The sequence below is a fragment of the Amblyomma americanum genome, chromosome 6, assembly GCF_052857255.1.
Source record: "Amblyomma americanum isolate KBUSLIRL-KWMA chromosome 6, ASM5285725v1, whole genome shotgun sequence".
Taxonomy (NCBI): Eukaryota; Metazoa; Arthropoda; class Arachnida; order Ixodida; family Ixodidae; genus Amblyomma; species Amblyomma americanum.
This window is the reverse complement of record NC_135502.1, coordinates 191336989-191355385: the sequence shown is the minus strand read 5'-3', so window position 1 is coordinate 191355385 and position 18397 is coordinate 191336989. Positions and strand designations below refer to the sequence as shown.

The window sequence follows — 18397 nt, the reverse complement described above, 5'->3', positions numbered from 1 at the left end:
ACTATATTTTGTTTAGGAACCCGAGCACTGGTAGAAAAGAAGGCAAAAAAGAAAGGAAAGGTGGCAGAGGTCCTTAGGCCTGCCACAAAAAAAAAGCGAAGATAAGGGATGGTGCTGAGCCATGGAAAGATGCACAATATAAATCTACCATAAAGGATGGCACGGCAGGCACGCTAGTAGACATAAGTAAAAACAGTAATGCCATAATCAGAACTATAATGCTATAATGCAGTGGCTTTCAGGACAAAACTTGATGCATTTAGTCACTTCAAGATGCGCAGCCAAGCAAGACAGTAAAGCGTGGCGCAAGTACCACGGCGATGTCATGTTTCCATTTTGCAAGGCAAGTTGAATGCATCTTACTACTATGCCATTTTTCACTAAGTCCACTCCTGCTGGGTGCATGAAAAAAGGCTTCATGTATTGCCTGTCTTTATATGGTTTGCTTTCCTTTCCTTTTTGTCTTTGTTAGTTCTGAGTATGTGGCACATAAGCCATATATTTCGGAAAACTGATAATCTAAACAGCTGTGAGTGCAGCATGCACCAATGTCTGATATACAGTTTCTTGGAAGCTTTAACTATGATATCAAATGATATTCCAAAAGGCTGAGTGAAACAGATTACAACAAGGTCCTAATTTCGTGTAAATGCATTAGAGCAAGTGCAATCACTGAACTTGGACAGTATGATCACATAGCAAGTGAAATGGCAAAAAAAAAGCACAACTCACCAACATATCACCGAGCAGAGGTTTTACGGTGAACATTCACCTTAATCAATTTAGCAATGCTAGCTTTTTTGTGCACAGGGTATAAGTGAACAGATTCTGAAGCAGTGTGCATTAGACGGGACTTATTTTGCAGTCAGATGTAGAGACAGTAAAAATACTGCAACTACAGTGAGAGGCTGTAGATGGCAGAATAAAATCTACGCTTGCTTGCAACAGAAGCTGTCAGCGAAGGGTGTCGGATTAAGTTTCATGTGTAATGTTTCCATTGATTAATGAATGAAATAATTGTTGTTTAACCCTTGAGGCACATTCATAGCAACAGTATATAACACCATTCATATTTTGGCCAATGGAAATAAGATGCCTTTGCTGGAGTGCCATGTGACAGCGGCATTAGAGCAGAAGGATGACAGGGTTATCGTTCTGCTATAATTGTCTATGAGGAGTGCCATGCGAGATGGGTACTAGTGCAAAAAGATAACATCCTCAAGTTGCAATATCCTGTAGTGTCCTCAAGCTGTAATATCACCTTAAAATTGTGCCCTGCAGCCCATTACCTCATATTGGTGTTTTTAAAGCCTGGCTGCATCGAAGGGGCGAGAAGAGGTGTTGTGCTGTCAAGTTTGCATTTTGTTATCTTGGCCTTAAGGAAAACTGTATATGATCCTTTCTGAAAATCACCGCGAAATTTTAGAAATGGCAGAAGAAATGTTCTGACCACTACTAACGAGAAAAGAAAATTGGTTCCTTGCTTCGGACTCATACACTGCCTACATTCTATTACGCGGGGTCGGGAGTCTCAGATTGCTCGTTATTAATGGTAAGGGTTGCGAGGCCAGCCGAGACTCCCTGAATGTGAGCACTACTTCATACTGAGCATGTAAGTGGCAATATCTAATGATGACCTATTGATAAGAGACAGAAATATGTTATTTGGAATAGGGGAATGTATATACATGCTATCAACGCTCTTGTTGAAAGCAGACATTGCTGCAAACTGTTCTCAACCTTTTGGTTGAGATCAGTTGCGGTGTGTGAAAAATAAATTTTAGGTGTGTGAAAAAAACAAATTTTTATAATAAACTGTACATCTCCAACCAGAAATGTTAACTTTAACCCAACGTTTCGAAACCGACTCAGCTTCTTCATCAGGGGTGACTGAGGGCAGTAGGGGAGGAGGTGGTCAAAGGAACGACAGCTGTCCCCCCCCTTTCACATCACAGCTGTCCTTCTTTTGACCCCCTCCTCCCCTCCATACCAGCTTTCGCTACGTCGCCAAGTCAGAGCTGAGCAGGGTAGACTCCCTACAGCTGATATCCCAAACAAGAGCAACTGCAGTGGACATTTATTTATTTTATTTAAAGTACACCCTGCAGCACCGAAGCATTTTAGCAGGGGAGTGGGTACAGCATAAAGTGACGAGTACATGAATATAATAATCCCAAAAGGGACAGATGACAAGGAGCAATGCATCAAGATCAGTAGAACAAAAAAGACAAAAAAAAACATGCATGCATGCATGCATGCATGCATGCATGCATGTGCTTTAGGACAAAGCGTACAGTCAATGGCTTAAAAGAACAGTGCAATTACAAATCACTGATTAGATTTAAAAATACACCTCGGGGAGCACCCACGACGTCAACCGGCAAGTTATTCCATTCAGAAATACTAGGTGGAAAAAAGGAATACTTCATGTAGTTTGTTTAGCAGGTAATTTCGCGTATTTTGAAACTGGTCTCTTCTGTTTGAAACATAATGGGGGGTTTGAGGTATGTAAGCTTGTCAATGCCTGTCGAGTCAGTGTATATTGAATGTAGTAGTTTCAGGCCGTGCTTTTGGCGTCTTATGTGTAGCGGTTCTAGTCCGACTTGTTTCTTTATTTCTGTAACGCTTAAGTGTCCGGAGTACTGCCTTGATATGAATCTGGCAGCGCGGTTTTGTATGGCTTCTATTTTAGCAATCAGGTACCGCTGGTGGGGATCCCATAATGTGGACGCATATTCTAATTGCGGCCTTACCAGTGACTTGTATGCTGTAATTTTTAGAATCTGAGGGGCAGTCCTAAGGGTTCGTGTAAGTAGGCTAAGCATTTTCCCAGTTTTTTGGACAGTCGTGGTAATATGATTAGAAAATGACAGATCTGCCGTCAAAAGAACACCTAAATACTTAACTTCATTCACCTTTCTTAAAATCGAATCACCCAGTTAGTAGGTGGGTTCACTAATGATTTTAGACGAATGTTGCAAAAAAGCCTGGAACATCGCTTCTATGCCTAAGGTGATTTCGTTAAAATTTGCTCTGGGGTAGTCATACATTTTGCGAGTTTCATGGCTGGCAGGAATTATTTGTGGCAGAGTAAGCATTGCAGTTACAATCTTATGATCACTAATACCAGGTGACACACAAACATCATGAACAACACTCGGGTCATTGCAAAATAACAGGTCGAGGATGTTATTTCTGCGTGTGCCTTTCACAACGTATTGATGAAACCCATATTTGCAAACCATGTCAAAAAATGCTGAACAGGTTCCATCTGAGCGCATGCTCACATCCCAGTTTAAGTTTTGAAAGTTAAAGTCACCTGCTAACACAATGCGATTATCAGGAAGTGAAGCCAGTGTGTCATCTAGTGATGAGATAACTTGTGGTCGGGCACTGGGTGGATGATAAACTACACCTACTAGCAAAAACTATATCTGGGTTGAGCATTTGTACTAAACAATAAAACTCAGATTTTGTTTTTAATGCTTTGGCAGTTTATTAAGAGAACAGCGTTCAGAATTTTGGCACTTCCTATTACTTAAAACTGGTCATTCCTTATTTAGTTTATCTACAGACTGGGTATCCTCATCTCACCGAAAAGCCTCTCCATTTATAATTAGTTTGTCATATACTAGGAACACCTTGTCCTTACCGCTAAGTTTTCTTGGCTTACCAACAGCCCAGAGCTTCTGACGAATTTCTCTGACACGTCGAGAGTAGTCCCGTGAGATAACATAATCAGAGCCTTCTAGTTTATTGCCGTTGCTTAAGATCAGTAAGATGGTTCTGTATGATGCAAAGTTTGCTATTATTGGTCGTTTACGCTCAAGGGTGTGTTTGCCTATCCTATGGGCCCGCTGAATTTCCCGTATGTTTACTTTTAACATGTCCTGGCAAAGATTGCTAACAAAGTCTTCAGAAGTTTGCCAGCTTTCGCGTGGTTTTTTGTCTTCGAAGCCATAGAAAATTAGGTCCATCCTTCTGCTGCTATTTTCTAAGTGATCTATTTTTTTGGCTGTCATATCAACTTTTTCCGAACATATTTGCGTACTCCTATTTCTACTAACAGTCTCGCGTTCTTTGCTTTCAAGCACGGCTATCCTTGATTCTAGTGAATCTAACCTTACCCTGAAATCACTCACTATGCTTTCAAGATTGCTTTGTCTTTCCATTATGTCACTTAGCCTATTAAGAATTGTTGCGTGACCCTCCTGCAAACTTTGAAGGATAATAGCCATTTCAGGACGGGTTTTGTTCAGGGTCGCCCAACAGCAACAACAGTTTTTGGCGAAGAACGCCTTCACTGACATAACTACATCGCATATCCTTTGTGGGAAAGGCAGCAGCAGCAAAAAAACGGTCGTCACTTCTATAGCAAGGGAACGCAAGTCTTACCTGCAGAGTGAAAAATTGCCTGATTAGAAGCATGTTCGTGCCGTTGCCACTGCCGCTGCTTTTCCCACTGAAGTAGAAACGGTACGGATGGGGCCTTTTATGCTGAACATCTTGAAGAATGTCGTGTGATGTCCCCGTCGATGAACAATATGCGCAATCAAACCAGGATTCTTGCCGGTTGTAATGAAGATCTACCAGACGGTGAATTCCATGGCCACTATCTTGAGGAGGGTGTGTCCTTGTCACCGGAAACGTGCCGTTGTTGTTGTCGCCAATGGCGGAGAGCAGCAACTGCAGAGTGAAAAATTGCCTGGTTAGAAGCATGTTCGTGCCATTGCCGCTGCCTTTCCCACTGAAATAAGGTGTCCTGAAATAAGGACTCCACCCAAAATCTGTATTTTTGCCTCTCTATCCTACCTTTTTGGAATAAATGTTTTGTACTACTACTACTACTACTACTACTACTACTACTACTACTACTACTACTACTACTCCCCTTCATACTTAAAAGACGCTAGCTACTGCCCGCAGTCACCCCTGATGAAGGAGCCGAGTCAGCTTCGAAACGGGTCAAGTTAAAATTTCTGGTTGGAGATGTACAGTTTATTATAAGTCTTGAAACCCAACCAGACAGGCAAATCTGTCAAAATGTTTAGTTTTCAAAACGAATTTTAGGAAACAATACATACATACATACATGCATGCACACACACACAGATACATACACTTTGCAATATACGCTGGATGGGCACAGACAAGAACAGCCCCATATCTGGACAGTGGACACATCCCCTGCGATGAAGCTCTTTCCACACGTCTTCAGTGCTGAACAGCAGGCATCTCACCGGCATAACATCATAATTTCCATGCATATATGCTTGCACCCACAATGCCTGGCACTTCCTCACAATGATTCGTATTGCTGGAATTTCACACAACTGCAAGGAAATGTTTAAAGAGGCGAAGTTTAAATATGTACGACTCTTGCTCACACTAGCTTTTATTAATAATTAAATAGTTTTTAGGCGCAAAAAAGAGAAGACACAAGGGTAGGCGACAGGACGAAGTGCCAACTTCCAACTGATTGTATTGCATGCGTGAAACGTACTTAAATAGCTTGTCGTCACATGTGCAGATGGGTCACCTAAAGCTCAAGTACGGCTTGATAAGGTGCGCTCCAGGAATTTTTTTTCACAGTCATACAATACTATCAATGTGTCACTTACGCACAGGTTGCCTTTCTTTTTGATAAAAAACGCTTCTATCAACTCCCTAGCATTAGTATTCTAGCTTTTGCCCAGAATGCGCACATCAGTGAAGCAAGGCTCACAATTGCGGGACGGGCACTTACTAATGTGCTTAGTTAGATGTGTGCCTTCCTTTTTCTGCTCTACGTTTCTCTCATGTTCCCTCATTCACTCATTCAGGCACCTGCCAGTCTGGCCTATGTAGGAGTGCCCGCAAGACAGGGGGATTTCGTAGACCACCCCTTCAGCACATTTTACGAACGGTCTCCTGTGGTTTGTTCCGCAGCCTCGTTTCTTGCTGTTCTCGTTATCAGTATGGGAGCAGGAATCAAAAGGTAGCAGCTGCTTCTTTGCACGCGGAAAGTAAGACCAACAGACCCGATCACCACAGAACTCAATTTTCAAGTCTAAAAACTGTAATGAATCATGAGCAGGTAGTTCGTGTGTGAACTCCAGACCTTTTCCATGCTATCTAAAGGCAGATGAAACACTGTCCACCGTTTTCTTAAGGTTGTAAAGACCTTCTTTAGTTAAAACAATCATAAAATCATCAACATACCTAAATACTTTAAAAACCTTGTCATTGGGTAAAGCTTGCTGCAGAGCTTGGTCAATATGAGATAAAAAGATGTGACATAGCACCGGTGCCACACAGGACCCAATGCATATGCCTGATTTCTGCAGAAAAAACTGCTGGTCAAAAGTTATAAAAGTAGATTCCAGGTAAAACTGTAATAATTTAAAAAGTCATCTATGGAAATACCGGCTGAGTTCTGAAAAGAAATCGGGTCATTGTCCTCAATACACTCCGTAACAGGGGAGAACAAGGGGCCATGAGGAACTGAATAGAACAAATCTACAACATCCACTGAAAAAGCACTCCCAACATCAGGGTTTGTTTTCGTCCTGTCACCTACCCGTGTGTCTTGTCTCTTTTTTGCGCCTAAAAACTATTTAATTATGAACCAAAACCAACTAGCCCAGCAGCAAGTGCTATTATAATAATAGCTTTTGAGGTTATAAAAAACGGTTTAATTTGAAAGGTCTACAAAGCGCTCCTTTTGTAGGGCTATACCTGTGTCAACGTTTAGCAATTTTTATTCACGGCCGCCTGCAATTTGAAGAAGATTACAGGCAATCGAACAGGCATTTTGCTTGTTGCGGCATCGCTGCTCAATTCACTGAGGCGCTTGCATGGCTTGACGCGTCAATCCCCTCCCACCTTGATAGCTGGTCGGCTTGCGAGGTATGTCCGCCACATGACGACGCATATGCGCCTAGCCCATAAGAGCGGCGCACGCTGTCGTCAGTCCGCCGACAATGCGTGCAGCCAGCGCATAGTCACGTCGCACGCCTTAGCCAAAGTCCGAAACATAGCAACATGCAGAACAATTCAGCTCAATTTTCTTGCAGCACGAGAACGACGGCGGCTTCCTCACGGAACGCTCGCGTAGAGGAAGGGCCTGCACTAGATTCTAGCCACCCTACCTGTACCTAAAAGAAGTGGACAGACCTGTGACGTGGGCACAATGAGCGAGCAGCGAACAACTAGGTCATTTTCTTTCAATTGCAATCATTTTGCACTCGCACGTACCCTACATGCACGAACTTGTATCTGCCATTCGAAAGAAAGCTACCGCACAGTGTAATGCGTGCTGCTGGCGGCGCGTTAGCCACAAATATTAGAGTACAAATCGATATTTCAAATACATGGACACAAACGCGCGCTTCCGCGCATACATGATTCGACGTTAAGGAAGCTCACCTCGCTCAGAACGACGACACGCTTCAATGGCACTGGCATGGCAGTCATATTTTTCACCCGTCCACTGGTGAAGTAATTATGGGCCTCAAGAGACTTGTATGCCTTCACCTCCTGAAGAGAGGCGTAGCTAGTTCATAACACCAGGTAATTGATGATATCGACGTGCGTCGTGCTTGGCAGCAAGTCGGCATAGGGAGCGGAGTCCGTCCCAAAGCGTAGTGTGTAGGGGTCCACGCCGCCGCACATTTCCACCTTGGATTCGTACCGAGCCCGCGTAGGCCCCACAAGCTCGTCGAAATAGGAGCGGCAAAACTCATGCCGGTCGGCGTTTGCCATCGTCTTGTGTGGAACAGAGCAGCGAACGAACGCGCAGGCGCCGCGAGCCCAGCCAGTCTAGTCCAGCTGCCTTCAGTACCCAGCAATGGCTGATATCCGGCGGAAGTGGCTGGCGTGACGTCACATGAAAGCTATGTTAGAACCGAACATATTTAGCGCATTTTAGAAATAGAAAAATCCCAAGCACGCTTTACTGACCCCGCAAAAGTATAGAGACAAATAACAGGTCTTTGGAGCACCACTCCATTATAGTAAACATTCCAATGGACTTCTTTTCCTCCATCCCATTTTCTCGAAAGCCTCACGAACACTTTGCATCTCGCAGTAATAACGTGTGAGGATCGTTTTCATATGGCGCACAGCAGCACTGTCTGGTACTCAATTCCGGGGTGGGTGTTCGGGGTTATTTGATGGGGGATATATGATGGGTTGGGTATCTGTCGCTGTGCTCGGTGAGAGACTGGGAATACTCGCCGAGCGCAAATGCGTTATCATGAGGTGCAGTAAGGATGCATAATTACTGCACGCCATGATAATACAAAACAGAGGAAGAGCTAGCGCTTCCTCTCTTTTGTGCTGCGCTGCCTATTAACTACTTTCCTTAAATAACTCTTTTAACTCTTTTTTTTTTTCTAACTCTTTTTTTTCTAACTCTTTTTTTTCTAACTCTTTTTTTTCTAACTCTTTTTTTTCTAACTCTTTTTTTTCTAACTCTTTTTTTTCTAACTCTTTTTTTTTCTAACTCTTTTTTTTTCTAACTCTTTTTTTTCTAACTCTTTTTTTTCTAACTCTTTTTTTTCTAACTCTTTTTTTTCTAACTCTTTTTTTTCTAACTCTTTTTTTTCTAACTCTTTTTTTTCTAACTCTTTTTTTTCTAACTCTTTTTTTTCTAACTCTTTTTTTTCTAACTCTTTTTTTTCTAACTCTTTTTTTTCTAACTCTTTTTTTTCTAACTCTTTTTTTTCTAACTCTTTTTTTTCTAACTCTTTTTTTTCTAACTCTTTTTTTTCTAACTCTTTTTTTTCTAACTCTTTTTTTTCTAACTCTTTTTTTTCTAACTCTTTTTTTTCTAACTCTTTTTTTTCTAACTCTTTTTTTGGAGGGTGCAGCAGCCGGACAGGCTCGCCTCCCAGTCCTCTCGGGTGGGGTTTCGGATAGGGGGTTCTGCTGGCAGGCCCACACGATGTGGTAGGTGTCCGACACCTCCCCACAGTGAGAGCACCGCCCGTCGAACTGAGGATTGAAATGCTTTAGAGTTGCCGGGCACAGCATCGTGTTAGTGACCAGGCGCAGGAGTACCCGCTCGTTGGCCTTCCCCAGCCCTTTGCAAGGAGTGGGAAGAGTTTGGTTGGTGGATTTGTAGTAATCGCATATTTCCTTAAAAGTGTAAACCGGATTGAAATCGGAGTCCTGGTCATCGTCGGGTCCCGACGGAAACGCCCGGAGAGAGAGCGCGCGGGCGGCGGCGTCGGCTGCTTCGTTTCCGTGGAGGCCTTAGTGACCTGGAGCCCAAATAATAGATCGGTGCGCAGGATCGGAGTCTCGGCTACAATTTTGATAGATGCGATAAGCCAGGGGAGTAGCCCACCCTTGCTCGACGTTTCGACAAGCCCCTCGCGAGTCGGTGATTATGTATTTGGAGGAGGAGTCGGAGGCTGCCAGGGCGATGGCGACCTCTTCTGCGTGATTTGCTGACTGGGCCTTGAAAGTAACGGCGTCTACTGTTTTGCCCTTGTGGACGACCGCGGTCGTGTACAATCCCTTGGGGTCCGGGCCGGAGGCGTCCACGTAGAAGACTCCTGGTTTATTCCCAAAATGGCGGTCCAAGGCTTCCGCCCGCGCCTGGCGCCTGCCATTATGGTCCTCTTTGGACATGGTGGTGAGAGGCCGCACGTGGAGGGCGCGTCTGCAGTGTACGGGAAGGTGGCATCTCACCTCTGTGAATTGGGTGTGCTGGATGTGAAGTCGGGCTAGAAGGCGGCGACCCGACCCTGTCTTTGTGAGACGAGTGTATTGGTTGGTGAGCTGGGCCTCCCGAAGCTCCCTGAGTGTTCACCATCCCCAGTCCCATGAGATGGCTGGTAGAGGTAGAGACCGGGAGGTCCAGCGCGCGTTTCATGATTTTGCGGAGGATGACCTCGACAGCATCCTCTTCCTGTTTCCGCAGGTGGAGGTAGGGAGCCGAATACAAGTTTCGACTGGTCACGAATGCGTTCGCCAGCCGTAAGGCGTCTTTGCATCGTAACCCACCGCGCTTGTTGGAAACCCGGCGGACCATGCGGCCCACCTGGTCCCCCACCTGCCGGAGCTTGGCGAGTGTTGTGTCGCAACGTCGCTGGTTGTGTATGAAGAGTCCGAGGACTCTGATTTCCTTGGATTCGTTAATGGGGCCGCTTTGCAGGGAGAGATTGATTTGTGTCGAGCATGTGCGCGAGGGGCGCAGATGCACGAATTCCGATTTCTGCGCGGAGCATTGCAGACCACAGTCCCGGCAAGCCCCCGACGTGCACGCGCCACTCCCAGTGCGTGCCGTTCACCCTCCCCACTTGTGGCTGCTGCTGATGCGGGCACCTGCTTTCCTGGACACCACGGACCACCACCGCGCGTTGCAAGCGGACATCACCCTCGCCACATCCCCTTTCCCCATCCCCGCTCCAAGCTGTGCCCCCGCGATATGGGTGGCAGAAATCGAGCACATTCCCCCCACGTAGCCACAGGAAGACGAAGTATCAAGCAGCAGCCCGTTCCTGTCTGTGCTCGCACGCGGCGTTCCCCGTTCTTTCTCGAGCGTACAACAGAAGTCACCATCTTCATATTCTGCGAGCGCGCGCTCGCCCGGTGGCCAGTGGGAAGCCTGGCGTCTCTGCGGACTGATTTCCTACACCTACGTCCGCCGCACTGTTTTACTCCGTCCACTGCGTTTGACAGCGACTGACTAGGCAAACAGCGAGAATGCTCCCTCGGACGACTCACAGTACAGACTGCACGCGCTACTGCACAGAGTCAAGAACGGAACTGCTTACCTGAGACCACGAAGCGCGAGTCCCCCTGCACCGCTGGAACGCAGCAGCTGCGAAACAGTCGTGCACGCAGTGTTCGAGAGAGAGGGACCGGCCGGGTTCGGAGCTCGGTTTCGTGCGCCCGTGGCCAAAGCAAACATTTGGGTGGTCCTGAGAAGGACCGTTGTGATGCGTTGCTGCGGCGGCGGCGCCAAGTGCCGGGCGCCACTGCGCTCTAGGCGCGCTCGCCGCGGATGCGCCTCGCCAGCTGGATATCCTTCGGCATGATGGTGACGCGCTTGGCGTGGATCGCGCACAGGTTGGTGTCCTCGAAGAGACCGACCAGGTATGCCTCGCTGGCCTCCTGAAGTGCCATGACGGCCGAGCTCTGGAAGCGCAGGTCGGTCTTGAAGTCCTGAGCGATTTCTCTCACCAGGCGCTGGAAGGGCAGCTTGCGGATGAGAAGTTCGGTCGATTTTTGGTATCGGCGAATTTCACGAAGTGCCACGGTGCCAGGCCTATATCTGTGAGGCTTCTTCACGCCTCCGGTAGCTGGCGCACTCTTACGAGCAGCCTTTGTGGCCAGCTGCTTGCGGGGGGCCTTGCCACCGGTGCTCTTGCGCGCGGTTTGCTTGCCGTTGTCAGATGAGAAGGGGAGTTGGCACAGTACAGTGCCTCGTCCCAGGGTCACACATAACCCATCAACTCATCATCATTCATCCGACACCCCCGGCAAGGCCCCCTCCCCCTCCATAAATGGGGGGGAGAGTTTTTTGTTTTGGGGCGAAGGTCCTACCCGGACAAGGGCCGCAACGCGCCACGAAGGCGGTTACGGTCGCGGGGCGGTTGCCCCGCTATCCCCGTCTTCATCCGAGTCCGAGCTGTACGTGTTGTCGCTCAGGATGCTGCAGTCGCAGTTGGTGATGGCACTGCAGGACTCGCACCAACGGCTCGCCTCGCCCTCGGACTGCCCGGAATCGTCCCCTGTGAGAGGAGAAGAGACGCGCTGCGGGGCGCGCCGTTTGAGTTTCGCGGGCGCACCACAGTGCGCGGAGCTGCCCTCAGATGGCGCGGCGGTCCCGCCGGCCAGACTGGTTCCCCGTCCTCGTCGTCGCTTCCTCCGCGCCACGACGGTGAAGCCCTCCTCCTCGCCCGGCGGAGTCCTTGGCTCGTTCTCCTCGTCCCCGTGCTGCCCCGGCAGGCCGGCTGGCTCAGGCAGGCCGGTCGGCTCCTCGATATCATCCTGGCTGTTCTCTGCAGCTGCTGGGCCGCTGGAGACAGCATCCTCGGTGGCGGGAACAGGGTCCGAAGTCTTTTCTGGCGCGACAGGAACCTGCGATGCAGCGGCAGCTGCAGCGGCAACCATCGCGCGCTTCGCAACAGACGCGAAGGTGCGCGTCGCGCATTTCGCGACAGCGTGGTCGCCGCCGCACTGGGGACAAGGCAGCTCGCACGTGGCGTGGCCGAACACGCCGCAGCGCGCGCACAAAGGCACGTCGCACGCCGCCCGCACGTGGTCGCGAGAACCACAGCGCCGGCAGACACGTGCGACACCCTCGTACTCGCACTGCACCGTGAACTCGGCCACCTGCAGGAAATTGGGCAGCGCGGACTTCATTTCCATCCGCACGCGCCTGGTTCCACTCGGCACACCATCAAAACCAGGCACGTATTCGAGGGCGATGCTCTCCACGGGTCCATACTGCTCCAGGGCTCCGCGCAGCTCGGCGACGTCAATGTCAACTGGAAAACCAAACACTCGAACGACGGTGCTCAGCGTCCCGCGGTACGCAAAGCGCACCGCGGTGCCTCGCACCTCGATTACAGGGTCCGACAGAAATCGTTGAACGGCAGGCTTGGACTTGAAAGTGACCTCGAATCGGCCACCCCCAAAGTCCTGCACGCCGCTCAGCTCATTCTTCGAAAATCTAGTTACTAACACTTTACAAATGTCGACATTGCACACGCCTTGCGGCACGCGGCCGAAAAACGTGTGCGGCCGAAGTCGCTGTGCAGGCGGTGGCATGCCTGCACCTCTCACTCACCACCTCCACGACAGGCCTAGGCGTGCTTCGTGCGAGCCATGGTGCCGGACGCGGACGCTGGTAACGGACGGACTGCCTTCGGAGACGGGCGGCGAGAGACTGTGTTCCGCGCCGCGCGGCGGCGCTGCTCCCTCGCGCCCTCTCTCCGACCCGATTGGTCCCCGCTGACGGACCGATAGCTTCCCTCCGTTCTGCGGCGGCCGCCAGAATGCTGGAAATACTACTTTTCGAGCGCGCGTTGGTTTCGCGCCTGGCAAAGGTGAGACAAGTGGGTGTGGAACCGTGGTCTAGCGCAAGATTACGGTGCGCCTATCCTTTAGGTTTGCCCGCACAGCAAAAGCAGCCCTCTGGCAGGAGCCGGGCGTACGCGGCAGCGTCGACTTTGCCACCACACCAGGGTGTCGACGCGGTTGCGGGTCGTTCCGTGTGGCGTTAGCGCACTGCAACGAGCGTGTCTTCTTGGACATACCGGGCAATGAGTCTTTCGAAAAGAAAGGCGAAGCTACTAGCGCGACAGCAAGCAATGAATGCTCCGGGAGACATTCTGAGTATAGAACTGAACTTTAGTTGAGGAGGAGAAAGTAATTATTTTCGCTGTTTGTTGGCTCATTTCAATAGGCAAAGGAAGGAGGCAGCAACCAAAATTGTTAAGTGCACTGCGGTCGGCATGAGCGAATGAATGTGAGAGGCGAGTGTAAAGATTAAAGTGGTGGCGTGCAATTTTATAAAAGGCACTTTTTCTCCCTGCCCAGGCACTGTGGCTGCTTTCCCAAGCTTAGCTTGGATGTGTGTCGCCGCCGCATGCCTGAAAAGCACGTGCCGTTACTGGTGTAGAACAGACTGTCGCGCGTGTAAAAAAAAAAGCGGCGATTGTTGGCCGAGTTAGGCCGCATTACTGGAAAGCAATCATAGAAGGTTCAACGCCAGCGGAGAAGACAAAAGTGCGGAGCAAAACGAAGACCCACTACTTCTCACAGCCGCCTGCGAAGTTCATGCGCTTCGCTGGATAGGTATGCGCACAACGCTATCAGTTAGAGGCTTTCTTGTCTTGGAGACAAAGAGCAACGGGATTGCGAAAAAAAAAAAAAACTCCCCGGGCGCCAAGCTCGCAAACCACCGCAAGAGATGAACCAATTTAATATTTACTGCACAGAAAGAACTGGGCACAGTGCAGTGCACGGAAGCCGCGCATAAATGCCTAAAAGCTCTCCTGCATCTGCGGGACAATATGCTTCGAGTACTAGGCAGGCAAGGTTAGTGAGCAAGAGCAGCGCGCGTAAAGAATGCATCGCATCTCTCCGTAATTGAGGTGTACTTCCTGCGGTCACCTTAGAAACAAACGGAAGTGCATGCCTGGGTTAGATCAACTGACTGCGGCCAATTGAAAAAAATAGAAAGAAAAGTGCTTTATATCCACTGCCCTGTCGTTTTCCTTGCATAGCATAGGCCAGGATGTGCATATCTGTAGGGGCCCGCGTAGAATAGCGCTCTGCTACGGCCGCACCGCAACGAAATTTGCGGGCACAGTTCCGACGCTTCTAGCTTGCAAACCAAAAATAATAACAAAAATTCGCGCAGGACGTCTACCGGCCTGGGTGCGAGCCCCCATTAAAGCGCCCAACGCTTGCCACGCAACGGAATACTTGAGGCCCGGAGCTGAGCTGCTCCTCCCTCCCTGCCAACGCAACACAGTCGGCGCAGCGCGGGGCTGCGGCGCCCCCTTCGTGTCGCCTGCGCAAGTATACCCGCCTCCGAGACAGCAGAGTCCGCGTCGCGCAGTCGACTGCTGCTGCCGCGCGAAGCAAAAACCGACTCGGGTAAATGATGAATACGTGGATTTTTCCCGCGGCGCTTTTTCACCCTGAGAGAGTTAGATTTTTTGCATAGTCGTTAGAAACTTTTCAGACGACTCCTTTACAGCAAGCAGAGAAAGAAAGCTATTCATGTCGGGTTCTGTGGCACAAAATATTGGCCTAAGGGAAAGGTTCAAGTCCAATTTTCCTCTTTACTGGAGACGACTGACTTTACACCTGTGCTCTTGTGTGCGCACTCCATTCTCAGGCGTTAGTAGGGAAGGTGGGTCCTCTCGTTTGTATTATTCCATTACATCCTTTCTTTGCAATGAGGCTCCCACACAGATCCTGCATATTCCAGTTTCCATGGGAGAAGTGCTTTTGCACGCTATTATTCACAGGTACGTTTCGGTGTCTGTACTGCCTGTCAAAAACTCACGAATTGAACCTGCTCCAACAATGTGGTCTCATAATAATAATTCACTGCAAGTGATCGTCGCAAACACAAATTGGACAGCGACTGGGCAGTCGGAGGCAATAACGCTTCCTATGAATTTGGACAACTGTCTGTAGCGGTGCACCAGTGGGATGGTAAATCATCTAATTGTACTCATAACTGGGGAGAAAAAAAAAATGACTCAAGACTAAAGAGGCATTCGGCGGCTCATCCCACCCTGCAGGTTCCTTAAAGTCGACTGTGACGAGAACGTCCGCACCGTCGTGTACAAAAAGTTAAGTCCCCCCAGCATTACAATGTTGTTCCAGGTCAGCGGAACACGCTACAGAACCAATCATTGAGTCACTTGGAATGCAGACAACCAAGCTGTGTGCTTCTTTTCCCCCTTTTCACTTGAGGCAGGGGCTGGTCGCGTGCTGCAATGGTTTGCAATTTGTCCGTCCCGTTCATTCCTGTGTTTTTTATCTGGAGTTACACTCTGGAAGCCCAATTTGACGAACAAAGGCCTATTCAGGAAACGAAACACGATGCTCCATTTCGCACGTCTCTCGGCCAGGTGTGTTTACCTCCAGGTTTCAGATTATGAGAGGCGCCCTGCATACAAGGAATGGCTGCAAGTCGTCCAATTTTTTTTCTTTGACGCGCGCACGGCTGCTGAAATTCGCCAACAGTGTTTCTGCCACAGACATGTAAAGCTGACTAGCACAGCCTTATGGGCACACTTGGGCTCAATAATGTGATAGCATTACCTGGCCACATGTCCTGCAGGCAAGAAAGCGCCCCACATTTACGATAGAGAAAAACTGTAACGGTTTTGGACCAAACGCAATGCAGTGCAATCATTACACCGCCTTGAATATTTCGATTCGGAACGCAGCTCTGCGCCGATGAGTTGGGTAAACTTGGTGCGGGAGAAGAAAAAAACAAAAAAACTCGCCGCCGCTGTCACGTTGGGAGTAGGAACTGTAATTGGCTACTTTATAATGCCCTTCATTTCACAAAAAAATTTCAACGCAGAACACGATGGGCCAAAAAATAAAGAGGGACCTTCGCATCTCCGCTCTTAACCAGACTTCGGCGAATCGTTCTGTTTGCATTCCCCCCCCCCCCCCCCCCCCCCTTTTTTTTTTAAGCGGTAGCCAACATTATCAGTCGCTCTTTCCGCGACATTCAAACGAGCTGTGATCATTTCGCAGGCGGACACGAGTGATGCGCAACTGCGAAGCTCTGCATTTCGCATACCCTACTTGTTGTTGCACGCACTACGGCACAAAGTCGAGCATACCTGACCCCGAATTCCATGAGGCCCCGCATTTAAAGCGAAAAAAAAAAAAAACTGTGCTCTTCTGGAACGGTCACCTCTCGAACACCGCCTCACTTGAATCCCAGACGGTCAATGCAGAAAGACTTTGCAAATTCGAGCACACACTTTGTTTTACTCCGTCCACTGCGTTTGACAGTGACTGACTAGGCAAACAGCGAGCATGCTCCCTCGGACGACACTCACAGTACTGACTGCACGCGCTACTGCACAGAGTCAAGAACGGAACTGCTTACCTGAGACCACTCCTGGTTGCCGTTCGGTCGTGATCCGCTCGCTGTGGCAGGCCGCAAGGAAAGGAAAAACGGATGCAGAAAACGGTAGCAAAACAAAGGGGAGAGAGGGACACACGAGAACCGGAGCTCTGGTTCGCATGACCAGCGGCTGCCCATGCAGCAGTTGGGTAGCCCTAAAGAGGGCTGTTTTTTCGCGAGAAGGGTGCTTGCACGACGCCGAAGTCCAGACGGCACACGGTGGACGGACTAGCCTCCGAAGCCGTACAGAGTGCGGCCCTGACGCTTCAGCGCGTAGACCACATCCATGGCGGTGACAGTCTTGCGCTTAGCGTGCTCCGTGTACGTGACGGGCGTCCCGGATCACATTCTCGAGGAACACTTTCAACACGCCGCGGGTCTCCTCGTAGATCAGGCCCGAGATGCGCTTGACACCCGCCTCGGCGCGCCAGACGACGGATGGCGGGCTTGGGTGATGCCCTGGATGTTGTCTCGCAATACCTTGCGATGGCGCTTCGCGCCTCCCTTGCCGAGTCCCTTGCCACCCTTGCCTTGTCAGATGGGAGGGGAGGGCGACGCTATAAGTGCCGCCTCCCAGTGAGAATACAGATCTCAACCAACCATCATCATTCAGGGCGCAGCCCCAGGCAAGGCCCCCCACACCACATGGATGAGGGCGGTTTTGTTTTGGGGGCTGCAGGCGGTTTCCCTGCCAAGGGGCTCTAGCAAGTGAGGGGGCGATGCCATCGCGAGGGCGAGACAGTACACTTGCGCTGCACTCATATCTCATCGGCGGATCGACTCCCATTGCGAGCTGGTCTCCTAATACTTGATGCTTATCTTCTCTCCGCATTCTTCAAAGATGATCATCGGTCGCCATTCCTCGCAAAACTTCTTTCGTCCCAAGTGTCTTCTTTCGCGCTGGAGGTGGAACCACAGCTCCTTCCTTATCTTGTTCTTCACCTCCATCAGGTCAGGAATGCGTCCGCTGTAGGCCGCGTGGCATCGGGCCACCCAAACTTGATAACTAATCTCCGCGAGCGCCAGCGCGAACTGGTTTCGTGCCTCGCTGGGCATCGGGTTAAAGTACCGGATGGTTTGAAACGGGATGCCCGGGAGGCCGAACAGATCGCGGAGGACGCTCGAGAAGCGCTGCCGGTATTACACAATCCTGAAAGATATGCGTTGATGTCTCCGCAGTTCCACAGAAAGGGCACGTATCGACAAGTCCGGAGCTTCGCGAAACAAAGGTGCGGCGTTTGATTGGCAGGATTCCCCGCACGAATCGCCACATGAATGAAGCGCGGCGCGCGTCCAAGAAGTGCGCTGTCAGGTACTTCCACGTCGGTAAGGTTTTCGGCTGTCATTAACTCCCGATGAAGATGTGGCAGGAGCGCAGGGGTCAGGAGGCTCAACATAGTCTTGAGGGCAATCTCGCGTGGGGGCTCGGTGAAAGTTGCTCTGATGAGGTTCATGTCCGCGGCCGCGGCGCTGTAAAATGCGAGCGGCGTCCCCGCGCGGGGAGCGGTGTGCGGCAGCGGTTGCTGCGTGAAGGCACTTAACCGAGTTGACAAAAAGAACGATGTTAAGTGTTCGCGTCAGCGGCATATCACACTCAACCGCGCGGAGCGTCCACTGCACATGCAGCGCTCTGGCTAGGGCATCTAGGTCCGGGAATTCCAAGTCCTCCTTTTAGTCTAGGCTGCTTGACTACCACGCGCCTGATCTTGTCTGGTGCGCCTTGCCAAAGGAATCTGTAAATTGACTTTTCTACTCTCTTTTTCATGCTTGCAGGAATTTCTAGGA

The 18397-nt window shown here is 49.8% G+C and overlaps 2 protein-coding genes across 3 annotated transcripts; both read right to left on the bottom strand.

Moving 5' to 3' along the window:
• Window positions 1-1859: 1859 nt before the first annotated feature.
• LOC144094319 (uncharacterized) lies at window positions 1860-12904 on the bottom strand. Of its 2 annotated transcripts, none has more exons than XM_077628253.1 (2): window positions 6164-12904; window positions 1860-6100 (listed from the first exon to the last, which is right to left on the bottom strand). In XM_077628253.1, the coding sequence occupies exon 1, from the start codon at window positions 12766-12768 to the stop codon at window positions 11572-11574; it is 1197 nt and encodes a 398-aa protein (XP_077484379.1). In that variant the 5' UTR covers window positions 12769-12904; the 3' UTR covers window positions 1860-6100; window positions 6164-11571. The 2 variants fall into 2 exon arrangements, with proteins under 2 accessions (XP_077484379.1, XP_077484380.1); XM_077628254.1 differs by having other exon boundaries at window positions 1863-4686; window positions 7408-12904.
• LOC144095666 (histone H3-like) lies at window positions 10978-11462 on the bottom strand. The gene is made up of 2 exons (XM_077629335.1): window positions 11436-11462; window positions 10978-11373 (listed from the first exon to the last, which is right to left on the bottom strand). The coding sequence occupies exons 1-2, from the start codon at window positions 11460-11462 to the stop codon at window positions 10978-10980; spliced, it is 423 nt and encodes a 140-aa protein (XP_077485461.1).
• Window positions 12905-18397: the final 5493 nt, after the last annotated feature.

Excerpts from the sequence above, each read along its gene's own strand:
- LOC144095666 (XM_077629335.1), bottom strand. The coding sequence starts at position 11,462 with ATGAATGATGATGAGTTGATGGGTTAT. Across the intron at positions 11,374-11,435 it reads ATGATGAGTTGATGGGTTAT|CAAACCGCGCGCAAGAGCAC; the intron begins GTGTGACCCTGG and ends GACAACGGCAAG.
- LOC144094319 (XM_077628253.1), bottom strand. The coding sequence starts at position 12,768 with ATGCCACCGCCTGCACAGCGACTTCGGCCGCACACGTTTTTCGGCCGC.